The sequence below is a fragment of the Mesocricetus auratus genome, unplaced genomic scaffold (genome assembly GCF_017639785.1).
Source record: "Mesocricetus auratus isolate SY011 unplaced genomic scaffold, BCM_Maur_2.0 Super-Scaffold_100691, whole genome shotgun sequence".
Lineage (NCBI taxonomy): Eukaryota > Metazoa > Chordata > Mammalia > Rodentia > Cricetidae > Mesocricetus > Mesocricetus auratus.
The window spans coordinates 47,768,595-47,787,795 of NW_024429267.1; the positions used below are offsets into that span (position 1 = coordinate 47,768,595).

Consider the following 19,201-nt stretch of genomic DNA (forward strand, 5'->3'; position numbering starts at 1 on the left):
TGATGTAAGGAATGACGCTGCCTGCCATCTCTGGACTAAGAGGGTTAAACACAGGCACGACCATGATGTCCTCTAATCAGACCTCTCGGTCGGAAATGTGGGCAGACAAGCGGTGGAGGACACGGACAGCTAGACCGTGTTCGATGGTGTGAAAGTTCTGTCCACCTTGCAAATACATGTGTGCTCACATCTGGAGAACATGTGTGGCCCTGCCTAATTCATGCAATTCCCGGGCAGTGAGAGGAGTGTAAGTACAGCAAGGCAGCAGAGAAAACACTTTGGGTTTCCTCCCATTACTAATGAGGTTAGATCTCCTTATCCTTCAGGTGTCAACTTAATCCCACCTCTTCCCTGAGATCTTCCAGATGGTGCAGTCCAGTTTCTCGCCCTCCTGGAATCTTCCATAACACACATTTCAGTCCTTAGCTGGCACTTACATAACAATATAACTTCCACATGTCCATGTCTTGGCTCCCCAAGTTCCTCAAAGGACAAGGCAGGTATTTTATGTTTAAGCAGATGGGGGCTTGCTCCCAGGAGGTGCTGGCAGTGGCTGGCCTGGCAGCAGGAGTTCCCCAGGCCAAAACTTGCATTTTACTTTATTATGTGCCCCTACATGGGGCTCCCCAGATGCTCAGTGTGTGTGTTCAGCCTGCACGTGGCTTCCAGAATACCTTCTCTTGCTATTCATGCTCCCCACTCTGGTCCATGTGTCCGTCTCAGGATTGTAGGCCTCCACAGTGCTCAGCCGCAGCTGGCCATCATAGCCTCCGATTGCATACAGAAGCCCGTTCACCACAGCCACGCCCACACGACTGCGGGCTGTTGTCATGGGATGGCACTTTTCCCAGCGATTGGCGATGGGATCGAACACTTCTACCACATTCAGGGAATCACCTGCATAAAAATTTGCTACTCAAATTAAAACAAATGAGACCACTTGTTTAGATCACAACTACTGAGTATTGATTATATGGATATCTGACTTGATTCTAGGTCTTCCCATGAACCACTCAGTAACTGAACCCGCTACAAGCTCTAGCTGTGATAAATATTCTGGAATTAAATGGAAAGCATTTGCTCTTCTGTAGAGTAGTTTTCTGTTATAATCAGGTAAGCCTTTGCTTGGAATTGACAATAAAAGCAAATGCATAGAATATTTTCCCAATGCAGGAAGCATGCCAGAGCAAAGGGCATGGGTCCTAATGATAATTGCCACTTACTCTAATGTCCAGACAAGCTGCTTTATGTCCTCATCCTGTTTCGAATGTGAAAGTAAAGGCTAACAGAGCTGCCATGAGGATTAAATGGCATAATGGATACAACACCAAGTGGTTCTAGAATATACTTAGAAACTTAGTAAACAGTAGTCACAGAGACCAGGAATGGTAATTTGAACCCTCTCATTCCCCTCAGATTATGATTAGCAACTCAAACAATCCTCTTCCCTGTGGCTTGGGAGCCTAAGCACTCGCTACCCTCTTGTGTTTGTTACTAAAGACACTTTTCTAGGCCAGGCTGCTAACAAGCAGAAGACTGCTCGCTACCTTTCATAAACTTTATCGGACCTTCCCACTGGCCCTCCACGAGGCTTCCCCAGAAATGTGACGTATTAAATACAAGAGCTGCTGATAATGGTGGTTGTGTATTGTTTTGCTTGGAGTCAGAGTCTCAATACCTGTAACCTGGGATGGCCTCAAACTTGGGACCCTCCTGCCTCAGACGCTCAAGTCCTGAGATTACAGGTGTGTAATCAAGCCGCTGATAACAGGTGGATGTAAACCATGTAGGGTCTTCACAGGAGGCAGTGTGGAGAATTATAAAGAATTACAGACCTGGGGTACTGGGTTATCTCAGTCTGGAACAGATATTCCTATGCAAGCATGAACAGCCTGATTATAGAATCGGGAAGATTCCTTACCCTACTCTCTCTAGAGCTGGGTACATGCTACAGGGAACAAACACTAGGATTAAGTGCTGGTGTAAGCCCAGGATGGATTCCAGTCAGTCCTAGCTCTGACCAAAGCAGAGTGTGTATACAATGCCCAAGTTCCCTGGGTCTCACCTTCCTCATCTGTAAGTCTCAGCTACGGTGACTTACGTGACTCTCAGACAGAATCCCACTATGTAGTCCAGGCTGCCCTGGGCCTTGGGATCCTCCCAAGGGCTGGGATAACAGGGGTGTACTGCCCCATCCTGCCTCACCCCACCCCTTTCTGTTCTTGCTGAGACAGGGCCTACCTATGTAGTCCTGGTTGGCTTGGAAGTCACTATGTAGACTGGCCTTAGTTACAGCAATTCTCCTGCCTCTTATTCTCAAGTACTAGGATTATAAGCATGTGTTACATTGCTCAGCTTTTCTTTCTTTCTTGAGACAGTCTTACTGTGTAACTCAGAGCGGCTTCAAACTTACAATCCTCTTATTTCCATGACCCAGGCACTGGGATTATAGGCATCTGTCAGCATCCTGGGACTGTCAAACCTAATTCTTTAAGGCACCTTTAGCACTGACTTCAACTCAATATTATGAATACATAATAAGCTCAACTCTAGGGCAACAACTATACAAAGTAAGTAGGAGACAGAGCAGCATAAAGAAGAGGCATTAGAAAACCCAGGCTAGCCTGACTGTGCTTGTTAATCCGAGGGCTCCCAGGAAGAGCTCTGCAAAGGGGAGCTGCAAGATACCTGCTGAGTTGAGGCCCCCCACGGCGTAGATGAGCCCAGCAATGGATGTGCAGCATCGAGGCCGAGTCCTGAAAGCTGGAAGGTGGGGCCGGCGCTCTGGCATGAGGTGGTAGTCCTTTGCTTCATCTACCAGGTCCCTGCAATGAATCGCAAGAAGCTAGGAGAGGGAGTACATTTACGCTGGTCTATATTTCTACTGCTGAGCCTGGCTCTACCATACCCCAGTGCAGCGGCGTTCGGGAAAAGTCTTCAGGAAAATCTGACCTATCAGTGTCTGTCTGTCTCTCTCTCATGCTGGGGATCGAATCTAGGGCCACACACTCACCAGAATGCTCTACCTTTGAGCTATATCCCCAACCCTTATGTGAGGGTTAGTGTCAAAGAGTGAGGGTGAGGTCGAGAAGCCATACAGAGCTATGAGACATGCTCAAAAGTTAAGGAGCACAGAGAGCAGAGGCCTCAGCTAGCATAACCAGAGCAACTGCCTTCTAATAGGCACAATCCAGGTGTGAATTTTTAATCACATTTTAAAATTTATTTTACATACTGACCAGTTTCTCCTCCCTCCTGTCCTCTGGTTTCTTCTCCCCACCTCCCTCCTACCCACCCCCCACTACTCAGAAAGGGTAAGGCCTTCCATGGGGAGTCAACAAAGCATGGCATGTCAAGTTGAGGCAGGACCAAGCTCCTCCCCACTGCATCAAGGTTGAGCAAGGCATCCCACCATAGGGAATGGGCTCCAAAACGTGAGCTCACACTAGGGGTCCCACAAACAGACCAAGCTACACAACTGTCACTCACATGCAGAGGGCCTAGGTCAGTCCCAAACAGGCTCCCTAGCTGTCAGTCTAGAGTCTGTGAGTTCCCACAAGATCAGGTCAGCTGTCTCTGTGGGTTTCCCCATCATGACCTTGACCCCCCTGGCTCGTATAATCCCTCCTCCCTCTCTTTAACTGGATTCCCGGATCTTGGCCCAGCGCTTGGCTGTGTATCTCTGTGTCTGCTTTCACCAGTTACTGGGTGAAGGTTCAGGAGTGATTTTGAAAAACAGAGTGGGGGTTAACACGAACGTGTTAGGGGAAGCTCAACAGCCTACTTCCCATCAACACTCAGCTTGTCCCTCCCACCCCAATGACCATCCCATGGATTACATCCTCCAGTCAATCGTCCATCACCACTTGCACCATGGCAACTGTTGCCAAGTGCTCCAGAAGACCTTCCCTGCCCCCAGCCTGCCTCTTCAGCTCCTCTTCACCACAGACCACATTGCCTTTTCTAAGAACTTTCTTTATAGCTATGTACTACTGCAGGATAGTTCACACGCCTCAATACTACCCTTCAGGCTGCTCGTCACAGGGCCCTAGCTTCCTCCAGCCACACGTCCCCACTTCCTGACACACAAAGCCTGCATCACGCCACTGACTTCCCCCTGAACCTGCTGATCCCAACTATGGGTGAAATAGTGCTGAACTCAATATGTGAAAAATCTTATCAGTAAAGGAAAAACAAACAAACCAAACATTGCGTTGTGAATATAACAAGCAACTGGAAAGACAGGCCTTTTTCTCTGCTGTGTTAATTGTATAACAAGTCATCTTCGGAACTGTGCTGGTGGCTCTGGGTACAAGTTGCATACACTGGTACACAAGACATCCCTTTCCCATCACTCACCAGAGGCTAGTGCACAGCGACTATTTATTGAAGAAGGCGAGGAGCCCCAGGAAGTCCCATTTGTACAATCAAGTCAGGGCCAGTGTGAGCAAGGTCCAGCCAGGCAGCATAGACACAGTACACTCATAGACTCAGCAGATGAAGACGAAGAACACATAGATAACTTAGGGAAGAAAAAGTCCCTTCTGCTCCCATGTGGCATCTCTCTCACCACTATGTGAGTCTTGTGCAATGCATGCACCATGAATTAAGACTGACTGCTTCAAATCCCTCTTTCCCTGAGCTAGGACAGGTGGCCAACTCCTCTTCTTTGCCTACACCCTGGGCAGTGTCCTGGACAAAGCCACCCATACTTACCTGCATTTGTGACAGCAACGCACCAGGTCATCTTGCTGCACTCGGTCTGACAGGAACTGGGGCCGGCAAAGAGGCAGGCGGATATTGGATAACAGCTCAGGCAGGCAAGGTTCCCTCTGCTCCCGGTCGTATCTGACCCAAGCTAATGCAGCTTCAAAAACCTATGGGACAAAGAGCAGATGCTCTGGCAGCTACACAGACCACACTCCTGCTTCCTCAGTCTCCGCCTATACTGAACAGGTCCTCCGGCGATCCAGCTTTCCTCCTACTGGAGTCTGGAATCTACAGCTTTCTTTCCACTTCTCCAGCTATGCTCTTGGGTCCACTCTTGTGTTTCTGAGACAGGGTTGTCTATGCAGCCCAGGCTGGTCCAGAAGAACTCAAGGTCCTCCCAAGTGCTGGGATGACACTTGTGAGAGAGCATGGCAAGCTTCCTTCAAGTCTTCTGTAATGTGAGCCTAGGTTACTGTAAGAGCTTCCAGGCTTTCATTATCATTTTTTAAAATTTAAAATTTTTGGTGTGAAGGTGTTGGGTTCCCTGGAACTGGAGTTAGTTGGGAGCTGCCATGTGGGTGCTGGGATTTGAACCTGGGTCCTCTGGAAGAACAGCCAGTGCTCTTAACCACTGAACCATGTCTCCAGACCCTCATTCTCATGCCCTTTCTACATCACAGCAACATGTCTATTTCTCTTCCTTCCTGCTGCTTTTGCAGTCTACCAGCTCTACATTCTCTATACCAGGCAGGCCAGGCCAGTTCCTCTGCTTACACTGTCCTCTGCCCCACAAGCAAAGCTGGCCGTTTCCTGCTTCTCTTTATTTAAGTCTGCTCCCTACTCTCTAAAGTCTAGCTCAAGGTATATATTCTCTTAGGAGTCTTCCTTAATACCTCCAACCACAAGAATATTACTTTTTGAAAGCCATCATACCTGACAGATTGCCATTTAAATGCATGTGAGTCACCACAAGACACACTGATTAGCAGCAGAAGGTTGGGGCTTCTATGTCCATGCTAACAGCTCAGATCCATGTCTCTACTGGTCACTAATCAAGGGTGGGAACTCTCCAAATATTCAGAAAATTTAGCTGAGGTTGTGCTAACATCCCAAGGGTTGCCTCCTAGAAAGTCCTAGATGAGCCCAGACTTTCTCAGGGGCAAGGTTGAAAAGATAAAAGGAACTCTAGTGCTATTCCTTTCCAGAGGCAAACTCACAAAGGCTCAGTATGGGGCCGGGGCCAGGCCAAGATGATAAATTTTGGTTCCTGGAAAACAGGCTTTCTACCCTGAAAGACTGTGGTTATCAGTCTAGAGGCAGCTGTGTTTGAGGTATCCCTATCCTGTGTTATCTTGCCACATTGTTGGATTTAGCTTTCTGCTGACCCCAAACCATCGCCCCCACCCCCAGTAAAGAATATATAAAAGGCATTCTTGTTATTGTTCTTCTTCGAGATAGGATTTCTCTGTGTCACCCTGGCTGTCCTAGAACCCACTCGGAACTCACTCTGTAGACTAAGTTAGTCTTTAACTTTAACCCAAGTGCTGGGATTAAGACCATGCACCAACACTGACCAATAGGATGCTATACGTCTTAATAAATTTGCTTAACATGAGCCATGCCAAACAAAGACATGGTTGCCATTCCTTGGAACAGGCAGTACAGACCCATCTGTAGGTAAGGTTACAGGTGGGGCATAATTCAATCCTTGAGAAACAGGTTTAATCAGAAACACGAAGGAATCTAATTTGGTCTTTACTGCAAGACAACTGTTAAGCTTAAGATGGAGGCAGGCTGGTTCCACTCCTGCTCTCTGATCTCTTTAGAAGAACAATGGCTCCTTAGCCATGGGCTGGTTGAAAAGCTGGGGGCCATTCCCACTAGCAGTGGGGTCTCCACTTTCAAGCTGCTTCCTGGAACGGCCTATAACCCACACAGGAACTCGTGTCCTCTGGGCTGTGAGCTGCTATGGACAAACACAGTGAAGCTGATACCACAGCTGTGAGGGATGGAGGACCATGGATTACCAGGTCTCAGTTTTTCAGATTTCATATTGATCTTAGCAAAAGACCAAGAATGGCTGACAAGACCATGCAGTGAGGAAGGGACTTGCTGTATCTGACTTTAATCCTGGAACCCACAGGGCAGAAAAAAAGAACCAATTCCACAGAGTTGTTCGAAGACTTCCACACTCCTGCTACAGCTATGTGTACATGTGCACATACTAAATAATAGCACTGAATAAGTAAATAAATTTTATTTATTTATTGAGACATGGCCTCAATGTGTAGGTCCACCCTTTCTGGAACTTACTCTGTAGGACAGGCTGACCTTGAACTCACAGAGATCATCTGTAAGACCCCTGAGGTTCCAGTGGCCATACCCTGCCCTCAGACTTCCAGCCAAATCCTAGGCTTACCCCAAGATCAGGTCACAAAATCCCATGCCACCCTGGAAAGTTCTGCTCTCCATAAGAAACTCTATAAAGCCTGCCTCCTCCTCAGATCTTTGCTGCTTCTCCCCAACTCTCCCAAACAGAGGCAGCCATTTTCTTGTCTCTTTTCCAATAAATCTCTTGTGTGACTTGGCTCCCTACTGCCAGGATGCCTTTCCCCTTATAGCTGTAACACTTATACCCTCCTACCTCTGCCTCCCAAGTGCTGGGATTAAAGGTGTACACCACCATACCATACCTCCATTTTATTCTTAAAGACAGAGTCTTACCATCAGCCCTTCCAGGCCCCAAACTCCGGCAAGCCCAGCTTTGGGAGAGCTTGGGTCTCTGGCGGAGACACTCCCCATCCCCTGCCCAACACCCATCCCCTCAATCGTCCAGGGCCACTCCTGGCATCCAGAAGACCCGCCCACACAGGAAAGACATCAGCCTTTCCAGGTCCCAAACTCCGGCAACCCCAGCTTCAGCTTAAGGAAGGAAGGAAGCCAGTGGAGACGGAAAGACCCCACCAGCACCCACTGGAAGAAGAGATGGGAAGAAGACAGAATAAGAGCTCACTCAGCAATAGAAAGACCAACATGACTCCACCAGAATCTAGGGAACCAATACCAGCAAGACCTGAAAAGCACTACATAAATGAAGCAGAGGAGACAGACCTTAAAAATTATTTTATGAAGATGATAGAGACCCTCAAAGAAGAAATGAGGAAATCCCTTAAAAAATAGAAGAAAAAAACAAACAAAAAAGTCCATAAAATGGGGGGAAAATTCAAGAAATAAACAAATATCTTAAAGAATCTAAAGAGCACCAAGAAAAAACAACCAAAAAAATGAAGGAAACAACTCAAACAGTTGAAGGATTGAAAGCTGAAATAGAAACGATAAAGAAAACACAGAACGAGGGGATGCTGGAAATAGAAAAGCTGGGTAAACGATAAGGAACTACAGATGCAAGTATCACCAACAGAATACAAGAGATAGAAGAGATAATCTCAGGTGTTGAAGACTCATTAGAGGATATACAGTCATCAACCAAAGAAAATATCAAAACCAACAAATCCCTAACACAAAATATCCAGGAAATATGGGGCACCGTGAAGAAGCCAAACCTGAGAATAATAGATATAGAAGAAGACAAAGAAATACAGAAAACATATTCAACAAAATCATAGAAGAAAACTTCCCTAACCTAAAGAAGGATATGCCTATGAAAATACAAGAATCTTACAGAACACCAAATAGGCTGGACCAGAAAAAGAAGTCACCTCGTCATATAATAATCAAAACATCAAACCTACAGAATAAAGAGAAAATATTAAGAGCAGCTAAAGAAAAAGGCCAAGTAACATACAAAGGCAGACGTATCCGAATTACACCTGACTTCTCAATGTAAACGATGAAAGCCAGAAGATCCTGGACAGATGTCCCACAAACGCTAAGGGAACAAGGATGCCAGCCCAGACTACTATATCTAGCAAAGCTTTCAATTACCATAGATAGAGAAAACAAAATATTCCATGACAGAGCCATGAATCCAGCTCTACAGAAAGTGCTAGAAGGAAAACCTAGATCCAAGGAAGATAACTACACTCACAAAGACACAGGCAATATATAATCCCACTTTACAAAACACCAAAAGAAAAAAGAAAAATAACTTCACTAACAATAAATCAAGCACAAACAAGAATCATCAATCAATGGCCATTAATATCCCTCAATGTCAACGGCCTCAACTTGCCTATAAAAAGACACAGACTAGCAGAATAGATACGAAGACAGAATCCTTCCTTCTGCTTCATACAAGAAACACATCTCAACATCAAAGACAGACGTTATCTCAGAGTAAAGGGTTGGGAAAAGATCTTCCAATCAAACGGTCCCAAGAAACAAGCGAGTGTAGCAATCCTAATATCTAACAAACTAGACTTCAAATTAAAATCAATCAAAAGAGATGAAGAAGGACACTTCATATTCATCAAAGGAAAAGTCCATCAAGATGAAGTCTCAATTTTAAACATCTACGCCCCAAATACAGAGGCATCTACATTCGTGAAAGAAACATTACTAAAGCTCAAATTGCACATAAAATCTCACACACTAATAGTAGGAGACTTCAACACTCCGCTCTCACCGCTAGACAGGACTTCCAGACAGAAACTTAACAAAGAAACAAAAGAACTAATAGAAGTTATGACCCAACTGGATTTAACAGACATCTATAGAACATTCCACCCAAACACAAAGGGATATACCTTCTTCTCGGTGCCACATGGAACCTTCTCTAAAATTGACCACATAATAGGAAACATAGCAAATCTCCACAGATACAAAAAAATTGGAATAACCCCCTGTATCTTATCAGACCACCATGCATTAAAATTAGAATTCAACAATAACACAAATCGCAGAAACCCTACAAACTCATGGAAATTGAACAATGCACAATTGCACCATCCCTGGGTAAAGGAAGAAATAAAAAAAGAAAGTAAAGACTTCCTGGAATTCAATGAGAATGAAGACACAACATACACAAACTTATGGGACACTTTGAAAGCAGTGCTGAGAGGAAAGTTCATAGCACTAAGTGCCCACATAAAGAAACTGGAGAACAGTCATACTAGAGAATTAATAGCACAGCTGAATGTTCTAGACAGAGTCTTATTTTGTAGCCCTGGCTGGCCTGAAACTCACTTTGGAAACCAGGCCTTGAACTCACAGAGAACTACCTGGCTCTGTCTTCCAAGTACTGGGATTAAAAATGTGTGCCACCATATCCAGTCCATAAACAATTTTAAAGGCCAAGAAGTAATGACCTTGAGAGGTTTACAGCTGACATATTTTTAAAATGTGTGTGACACTGTGAGTATCCCCGAGTGCAGCCTCAACACGGTTGCCTCTTTGTGAACCCAGATGAAGAACTCAATGTGGACTCCATGGGTTCTGGGCAGAATAGCTAGGTAGAGAAAGGTCTGGAGGGGGCCAGCAGAGACATTCAGACCCAGAGTGAACAGGCATGCCCAGTCTGTAAACAAGTCTCTTGTTTCTAGCGTAAGACTCACTTCCAGGTCCTGGTCTATTGCCCAAACCTCCTTGCCTCTCTTGGCTAACAGTGTTTCATAACATTGGCCAATACTTGATTTCTAGCCAAGTAAAGAAGGGGCCCCCATTCTGGAGCCATCAGCCATTTATGACACCAGCAGTCCTTGGGCAAGGCAGCCTAAGGATCACCTAAATAAAAGGAGTCAAGAGAAGTAATGTGTCAGACACAATGGCAAGGTTGTGGAAGGCATTTGTGTTGGTGGTGGCTTTAGTTGTGGTAGCCTGTGAAGCCCATCGCCCACCAAGATATGAGGATATTGTTGACCGGGCCATAGAGGCATACAACAATGGGCGTCCAGGAAAGTCCCTCTTTCGCCTGGTAGATGCCCCCCAGCCATCTGGTCAGGTGAGTGTCTGCCACCCCAGCCTGGGACACAGGCAGTGTAGAAGGTTTCTCTTACTTGGGGACTGGACATGTAGTTCAGTTTGTAGGGTGTTTGTCTTGCATGCATAGAACCCTGGACTTGAACCCCAGCACTCCGCATGTGGAGGCAGGAGGATCAGAGGTTTATAATTAGTCTCAGCTATGTAATGACTTCTAGGCCAGCCATTTCTGCTACTCACAGTTAGGATAAGTCTGTACTGTCAGCCTGTCTCCTTGCATGAGACTTGATGGAAAGGAACTTTGATTCCTGTTTTATACAGGACGATGCTGAAGGAAAATCAAAAAGTGTCATACAGCCATTTGCAGTAAAGACTATAACCTCTCCCTTTTCAACCAAAATGTAATGGAGTCTGCCTGATCTTGAACTCCTGATCCTCCTGACTCCACCTCCCAAGTGTTGAGACTACAGGTGTGTGCACCATGCCCAACTGTACCCTTACTTCATCTATGTAATGCTGGGTGGCCTGCAACTTGCTATGTAGACCAGGCTGGCCTTGAACTCACAGAGACCTGCCTGCCTCTGCCTCCTGAGTGCTGGGATTCAGGCATGTGCCACCACACCCCCTGACTGTACCCTTCAGGTCTCTGTTATGGCCGTTTAATAGGCCCCAGACTGTGGCAGACAGTGTAGACATGGACTAGGCTGACAAGGCAGTATCACCTAACCCCTCTGTGCTCTGCTCCGGAATCTGTAGAAGAGAGATGGTCATGAGTTCTCTGTTCCTTCCTTAGTTCTCCGCTATCAGTATCTCATTGGAGTTCAGGATTAAAGAGACAGAGTGCATCTCCAATCCGGAAAGGCAGCCTAGAAACTGCAACTTCCTGGAGGATGGGGTGAGTCTCCTTCTCCCAGCTCCCAGACTGCCTTGTGGAGGAACACAAGTTCTCTGCTTCCTTGGCTCCATCCATATCACTCGGCCACTTCACCAGCAGCAATTTTAACTTGAAGTCTTTTTCTAAACCACATGTGTGGCTTCTGAATTGCCTTAGTGCATACAGAGACCCTGGAACTGACACGGCGAACAGAGCTGACTCTACAGGCATGCACTCTCACACTCCCAAATTATACTTAGGAAAAACAAAACCAGACTTTTAAATACCTTTTCTTACTATAAAGTATTTCAGTTACTACTAAAATAGCAACGTGTATCTCAGTGGTAGTCTTGCTTCGCAAGTGCAAGGCCCTGGGTTTGATTCCCAATGCCACCCAAAACGGTGTGGGAGGAGGGTCACATGCTAAAACTGCTAGACATAAAACAGAGAAAATGACAAAGGGTGGCTGTAATCCACCTAGAGATGTTGCTTTTAGAAACAGAACTAGGAAGTAACATATTTCAAATGTTCTTTTACCATTCACACTTAAAGCAATGGTTCCATTTACTGGCTCACAACCTCATTTCCCAGGGACAGGCATCAGCTGTTATGTGTCTTCACCCAGGACCTTCAACAAACATGGTTTTCTCTGGACATGAGAAGTTCTATTGACTGTATGGATGCCCTGTTGTTTACATTAGCGGCTGTGCAATCCTGTTCGCTGGCTCTGGTTTGCATCTCTGGTTTGAGGACAGTGAGGACCCCTCTCCAGAAATGTGATAAGATGCCTCTAGCTTCTGTCCCATCCCCCCTTACAGGAGGAGCGAGACTGCACAGGTCAATTCCTCAGAAGGAGGCGTTCAACCTCTTTGACCTTGAGCTGTGACAGGGATTGCAGTAGAGAGGTGAGCAGCTTGCTGCCCCAGAGGCTAACCCTGAGGTTACCCGCCCCCTGCGCTCTCTCTTGGGCTCTGGGAGAGGCACTGAGTTGACTGTGTAAGCCCCCACACACAGGCTCTTATCTGGGAACAACCACCCAAGCCCTTTGCAGCAAGCGTGTGGAAAGGTGTGGCATGTGCTGTGTCCGCATGGCTTAGACCTTCCCACTGTTAGCAGAGGAGGGGCCTGGAAGAGTTCTAGAGGGGACTGGTGCTCTGCAACATCAATTCCCTGGCCTCATCAAGACAGCCAGTGGGAGCCCAGCTCCTCTTAATCCAGATCTGCCCAGGCCTCTGTGTCCCATCACGCCCGACCTTGTAGCTGGTGCCTCTGCCGCCTCACCCTGTCCTTTAGGGGAAGAGCACAGGTATGCTGGACACCATCCACTGTGATGGTGGTGACTGTGTGGCATCTCTCCCACAGGGTGCCTCAGTGAAGGAGTTTTCTGATTACAGTGTGTAGGATGTCTCTGAGAAGGAGCAGGTCAAAGATTTTCCCCCGGAGATCAGAAACATTTATGAAAATGCCAAGTTTGACATCATCAATAACATCCTTCGTAATTTCTAGAGCTGGAGAAGGGAGGGGAGGCTCTGCTTGCCTCTATGCCCTCCTCTTCCCCACTACCGGTCTCCCTATGCTGTCTCCAGGACCCTGCTGTCTGCACTTCCCAGGAGGGCTCCCATAAACACAAGATAAGATGCTATGCTTCTATTTTTCTGTTTGTTTGAGACAGGGTTTCTCTATGTAGCCCTGTCTGTCCTAGAACTTACTCTGTAGAACAAACGAACGTCAAACTCAGAGATTTGCCTGCTTCCTGAGTGCTAGGGTTAAAGTCGTGTACCACCACTGCCTGGCTGAACAGACTTCTTACTCTGTATTCAATGTCCTTCACTGACAGCTCTCCCCAATCTGTCTCCACACTCACTATCCTTGTGAGCCCTCTGCTCTTCTCTGGAACAGTCTCTGCTTTTATTTCAACTTTTCTTGACCACTCCAAGAAGAAAAGACCTTTCATTTGCTTTACCAGTAACTCCACCATGTAAGACGGTTATAAACAGCTTTCAAGAACTTCCCAATTTCACAGAGGGATATGTATGTGTGTGTGTGCGCCTGTGTGTGCGTGCGTGTGTGTGTGTGTGTGCGTGTGTGTGTGTATGTGTGTGTGTGTGTGCCCGCGCGCGCTTCCGCGCGCCTATGACAGAAGAAGGTTTTAGATTCCCTGAAGCTAATGTTCCAGGCAGTTTTAAGCCACCCTACACGAGGAAACCAAACATGGGTCCTCTGGGAGGACTGTGCATTCACAGCTCTTCTCTGTCTACCTGGCTCTCTGTTGATCCCAAAAAACAGCTGCCCAGAACCCATGGACTCCACAATGAGTTCTTCATCTGCATTCACAAAAGGCAATGATTTTGAGCGTCACAGACTAGCAGTGGTGACACAGTGAGATTCTGCCAGCAAATACACACATACACACATACATACATACATACATTCTGGTGGTGGTGGCACATGCCTTTAATCCCAGCAGAAGGGTATAAATTTTACAGCTCTGAGGGAAAAGGCAGCCTGGCAGCAGGGAGCCATGTTACACAAGAGATTTGCTGGGAACACGACAAGAAAATGGGCTCTTTACCACTGAACCATCTCTCCAACCCACAATATCCAGCTCTTGAAATTCAGTGTGCCTTTTATTCTAAACTTGCACCCAAAAAACACTGACAGAGAACATACCAGAAAGCTGAGCACTTTAAGCTTAAGCTGATCATCAGGCCCTGCTCCCTAGCAAGCCCTCTCCAAATCTCAACACTCATCTGATACATTTCACTTCCCCTCAGATTTCCAGTATTCCCTCATGCTCACTCTCAGCTGGGAAGACGGAAACAAAGCACAGAACAATGTCAACAGGAGATACCTACCCCCTTGTCTGGCTGTGCACACCGCCTCTTGCTGGGCTGCTATGGGTGCAGATGGCTTTCGCTCCTATCTAGTGCTCAATCCCAGTTGCCTGAGACTCTGATTCTCCTCACTTCAGAACACCATTCAGCCACCATTTTCCTGTTTCTCTTGCATCACCAATGCCCCCCACCTCTGGAAAGTTCCACCAACAGTCAAAGGTATATAATTTCTCTGGCCTTAACCATAACAACAACAACTCCAACTTCAAGTGCTTGATTTTCAGTTTATGGCAATATTATTCCTAATAATAAATACTGAAGTTAAACTAAGCTCTAACAATAAAGGAAATGTAGCTGATAAAGATAATATTATTTTGATACTAAAATAAAAGAAAGGATTTAGAAAAACACATGTAACAAAACAAACCCCACAATACACAAAAACTGTACATTCAGACTGGAGAAATGACTTGGCGATTAAGAGCACTGCCTGTTCTTCCAGAGGACCCAGATTCAATTCCCAGCACCCACATGGCAGCTCACAACTGTCAGTAACTACAGTTCCAGGGGATCTGATACCTTCACACCAATGTACATAACATGAGGTTAAATAAATTATTTAAAAAACTGTCTATTCATCATTTGTTTAAAGAAAAAAAGGAAGGAGAGAAGGAATGAAGGAAGCAAAGAGGTAGGAAGGGAGGAAAGGAAGAAAGGAGGGAGGGGAGGAAGGAGGGGAGAAGGAGGGAGGGAGCGAGGGAGGAGGAAAGGAAGGAGTGTGTCCTCTGTCTGGACAGACTGCTGCTGTGCTCACGCACCTGTTCCTCTGACTTCACGTTCAGCTCATCCCGAGACAGCAGCTCAAGCACGTCTTCCAAGGGCAGGGCCAGGAACTCTTCGGACAGAGACACCTCCACAAAGTGCTGGTGGATGAAGCTGTTGGCTGCATCATACAGCACTGCACACATCATTGTCTCAGCAAACTGGCGCACACCCAGGCAATTTTTGGGGTGAAGCCTTTGGCATAAGATGAAAAGAATAAGTTTAGAGGAAGGAATAATGTGATCTTCAATCATTCTCAAAATGGTTTGGAGTACAGCCACAGAACAAAAGTAACACTTTGTTCCCAGCATTATTGGAAGTCCTGTGATATCAGGCACCCCCTCCCTGACTCACTTCTAATGGCATTAAGTTAAGATGTGCTAGCCTCAATAAGTCTTTGCTTCTTGGGGCATGGCGCTCTGCACGTGGAAGTGGAGGGGACCCTCAGGAGTCCTGGGAAGCAGCCGTCAGGTGAAAAGACAGGCAAGCTTGCCCTCGGAAACCCCATCACCACACCCAGCTGCTGTGGTCTCTGAGAGTAGCCAGGGCACTATTTTACCTCTAGGCACCGGGAAGGCACGAAAGGCATGGAGAGACACCTTCTTTGACACAGCGAACATTACATGCTTTCTTAGGTAGAGGGAAGCTCCATGAACCTAAGAGTTCAAGCCTCTAGAAACAGCAGCAGCAATTATTATTAGTTTATCACTTTAGTGACTAACATACTTTGCTAGACTTTGTATACCCATTCTGCAGAATCATTATACTTTTAAAGATTTAACTTTATCACCTTTAATTATGTGTCTCTGTGTGAGTATGTGCACATGTGTGCAGACAGAGGAGTTGGATCCCCTGGTGCCGTGGTTACAGGCAGCTGACAGCTGCCCTGTGTGGGTGCCGGGAATTAAACTCTTTGGAAGAGCAGCAGGTGCTCTTAACTGCTGAACCATCCTTCCAGTTCCCCGTTTGAACTTTTCTGAGGTGCTGCCGACTGAATCCAGGACCTTGTACATGTAGGCAAACAGTCTATCAGTGAACTCCATCTTCAGTTGCTTAATGATGCTTTTGAAGGACTGGAAAGATGGCTCAGAGGTTAAGAGCATTTACTGTTCTAGAGAATTTGAGTTCAGACTCTGGTAGCCACATTTGGTGTTTCACAACCTCATGTAATTCCAGCTCCAAGAGATCTAATGTCCTCTTCTGGTCTCAGAGGGCACCTACACACACATGACATGCATGCACGCAGGCACGCATGCAGGCACGTAGGCACCCACGCATTCAGACAGACAAACAGCCATACATAAAGAATCTTTTTTTAAAAAATCAACCCTGTGGATTTCTCTCTTTTTATAGGGGAAGACAGAGGTCCAGGGAAACCAAGGAATTGTTCCCAGTCCTTTGACAAGTGATTGGAGATGCTGAGACTGAAGTCAGGGTTCTTGCTGTAACACCATGGCAGACCTGCACTCATCAGAGCCTGTCCCTCTCTGAGGAACCTGGGCACACTCCCTGAGCTCACAGAGTGTCATTAATTCTCCCATATAAAAAAGATGATGACGGCTGGGTGGTAGTACTGCACACCTTTAATCCCAGCACTCAGGAGGCTGAGGCAGGCAGATCTCTGTGAGTTCCAGGACAGGCCCAAAGCTACAGAGAAACCTGTCTCAAAAAAATTAAAAAAAAGAAAGAAAGAAAGAAAAAGAAAACAGAAAAGATGATGACATTCCAGGACACCAGAGCTGTTACACAGAGACTCAGGAGAGAGGGGGGGGGGAGGAGAGAGAGAGGGAGGATGACAATTTTGCACCTATTAGGGCTAGAGCTATGATTAAGAAAGAACGTGGGAGCCGGGTATGGTGGTATGTGCCTTGTAATGTGCCTTGTAGTCCCAGGAGAATCACGTGAGCTCCAGTTTCAGGGGATTCAATGCTTTCTTCTGACCTCTAAGAGTACCCACAGACACAGTTTACATGTGTGTGCACACAAACACAAGAAACAAAATGACTGTAGGCAAAAGTACTGGCCCATTGCCTGGTAAGAAGCTGCTGCTCTTTTAGTTTCTATTGGTTTTTTTCTTTTTCTTTTTTTTTTTTTATTCTCGAACACACTACACACTGGGAGCTGAACAGAACCTACCCACAGATAGAGAAAGAATGAGCTGCATACCTACTGGCATTCCTGTCCACTCTCTCCTCGGGTTAGGATTCCTGTACCTTGATCAACCTGATTTAATAGGGCGCACCAATCACACCCTCCTAAGTGAACTATGCTACTGTACCTGACATGACAGAGTATGGGATGGGAACCCGGGGGCTGCAATGGAAATGGAAGATGCAGTGGCCACACAGCAAGAGGCTCATCCAGGAGGATGAAGACAGGGAAATAAAGCCAAAGGGAAACAGAGCCGCCCCCACACAGCCACCTTCTTCACCGACAGCTCAATTTGTCAGTAACGAGACTGCATTGGTACCACACACTACTGAAGACAGAGACCCGGGATCTGCAGGGCAGTCGCTGACTTGTGTCACTGACACATTTGAGCTTTAGTCTAGCTGAAGACTGGCAATGAAGCTCAATGGTATTGGGGGATATTGATCACACTGTGAAACTCCAAGACTGTGTTAATAAAATTAACCTTGGATCAGGGGTGGAGCCAGGAACTAGTAGGCAAGAAGTAGCCATGGAGAGTACAGAGGATCCAGGGAGATGGATAGAGATGCACAGGAAGGAGCAGGGAGGGTGTTAGATTCTCAGGTCTTTTTGGTTTGGGACGGGTGGAGAGATGCTTTCTTGCTAGGTCTCTGACCAAAAAGGAAGGTCAGCTGGTTGCTTCTTGGTCAATCTGAGCTAGCAGGTTTTCACCCCAGCATCTGACTCCTGAGTTTTTACTGGCAAATAGAATAACTTAGATAAAAACAACATAGTGGTAGAGCACTTACCATGTAGAAGGCCTTGGGTTTGACTCCCTAATACCTCAAGTGGAAAAAGAACCACCAAAACAATCTAGTTCTGAGAGAAAGGTTGCAGAAACTCATGCCAGTGCTCATCTAAAAACCAGGAGGAAGCCAGGAGGTAGTGGTGCATGCCTTTAATCCCAGCACTTGGGAAGCAGAGACAGGTGGATCTCTGTAAATTCAAGGCTAGCCTGGTCTACAGAGTGAGTTCCAGGACAGGTTCCAAAACAATACAGAGAAACCCTGTCTTGAAAAAACACCAACCAACCAACCAACCAAGCAACCAACCAATCCCCCCAACCAAACAAAAAACAAACAAAAACCGAGGAGGCCCACTGGGCAGTGGTGATGCACACCTTTAATTTTAGCACTCTGGAGACAGAGACAGGCAAATCTCTGAGTTTGTGGTCAACCTGGTCAAGGATGGCCAGGGCTACATGGAGAAATCTTGTGTTGAAAAAGCAACCAACCAAAAAAAAAAAAAAAAGAAAAAAAGAAAAAAAAGAAAAAGCAACCAACCAGCCTGGTGGTGGTGGCGCACGCCTTTAATCCCATCACTCGGGAGGCAGAGGCAGGCGGATCTCTGTGAGTTCAAGGCCAGGCTGGACCGACAGCCTCCAAAACAATACAGAGAAACCCTGTCTCGAAAAACCAAAAAAAAAAAAAAAAAAAAAAAAAAAGAAAGAAAAGCAACCAACCAAACAAAGAAAACAAATAAACAAACAAAACAAAACCAGGAGGCTCACGTATCTGCAGGCTAGGAAAAGGGCCACAGAGAAAAAAAAAAAATCAACTGCAACCTCTGGGTAGAGGAGGCAGCTGGTAGAAGAGCCGATAGGCTGGGGGGGTGGGGAGGGTAGGAGATGCTGTCAGTGCAGCCTCTCTGTGCCCTCTCGCCCAGAGTGGTTTCCTCCAGGCATTGGCATCCAAACCTTCAAACAACGAAGCCCACATTTGTCTTCAAATGTACATGGAAGAAGGGAGCTGGAAGCAGATCTCTGTGAGTTCAAGACCAGCCTAGTCCACAGAGTGAGTTCCAGGACAGCCTCCAAAGCCACAGAGAAACCCTGTCTCAAAAACAAACAACAACAACAACCAAAAAAAAAAAAAAAAAAAAAAAAAAAAAAGAG

General features: G+C 46.3%; 2 protein-coding genes across 3 annotated transcripts in view; one reads left to right on the top strand and one right to left on the bottom strand.

The window, feature by feature from the left end:
* The window catches only part of Klhl18 (kelch like family member 18), a 57,228-nt gene that overhangs the window by 9,013 nt on the left and 29,014 nt on the right, over positions 1 to 19,201 (bottom strand). Inside the window, exons 4-7 of one of the 2 annotated variants that reach the window (XM_005074984.4) lie at positions 15,114 to 15,312; positions 4,717 to 4,877; positions 2,689 to 2,825; positions 675 to 897 (exon numbers count right to left, since the gene is read on the bottom strand). In XM_005074984.4, coding sequence (XP_005075041.2) covers positions 675 to 897; positions 2,689 to 2,825; positions 4,717 to 4,877; positions 15,114 to 15,312 — 720 coding nt within the window. Of the gene's footprint in view, positions 1 to 674; positions 913 to 2,688; positions 2,826 to 4,716; positions 4,878 to 15,113; positions 15,313 to 19,201 lie in introns of both variants that reach the window. The other variant, XM_013117087.3, reaches the window with a different exon arrangement.
* Positions 10,335 to 13,103, top strand: LOC101829690 (neutrophilic granule protein). Its single transcript, XM_040739526.1, is given in 4 exon segments — positions 10,335 to 10,609; positions 11,381 to 11,482; positions 12,280 to 12,366; positions 12,824 to 13,103. Coding segments are annotated over 4 exon segments (510 nt in total). The 5' UTR covers positions 10,335 to 10,432; the 3' UTR covers positions 12,968 to 13,103.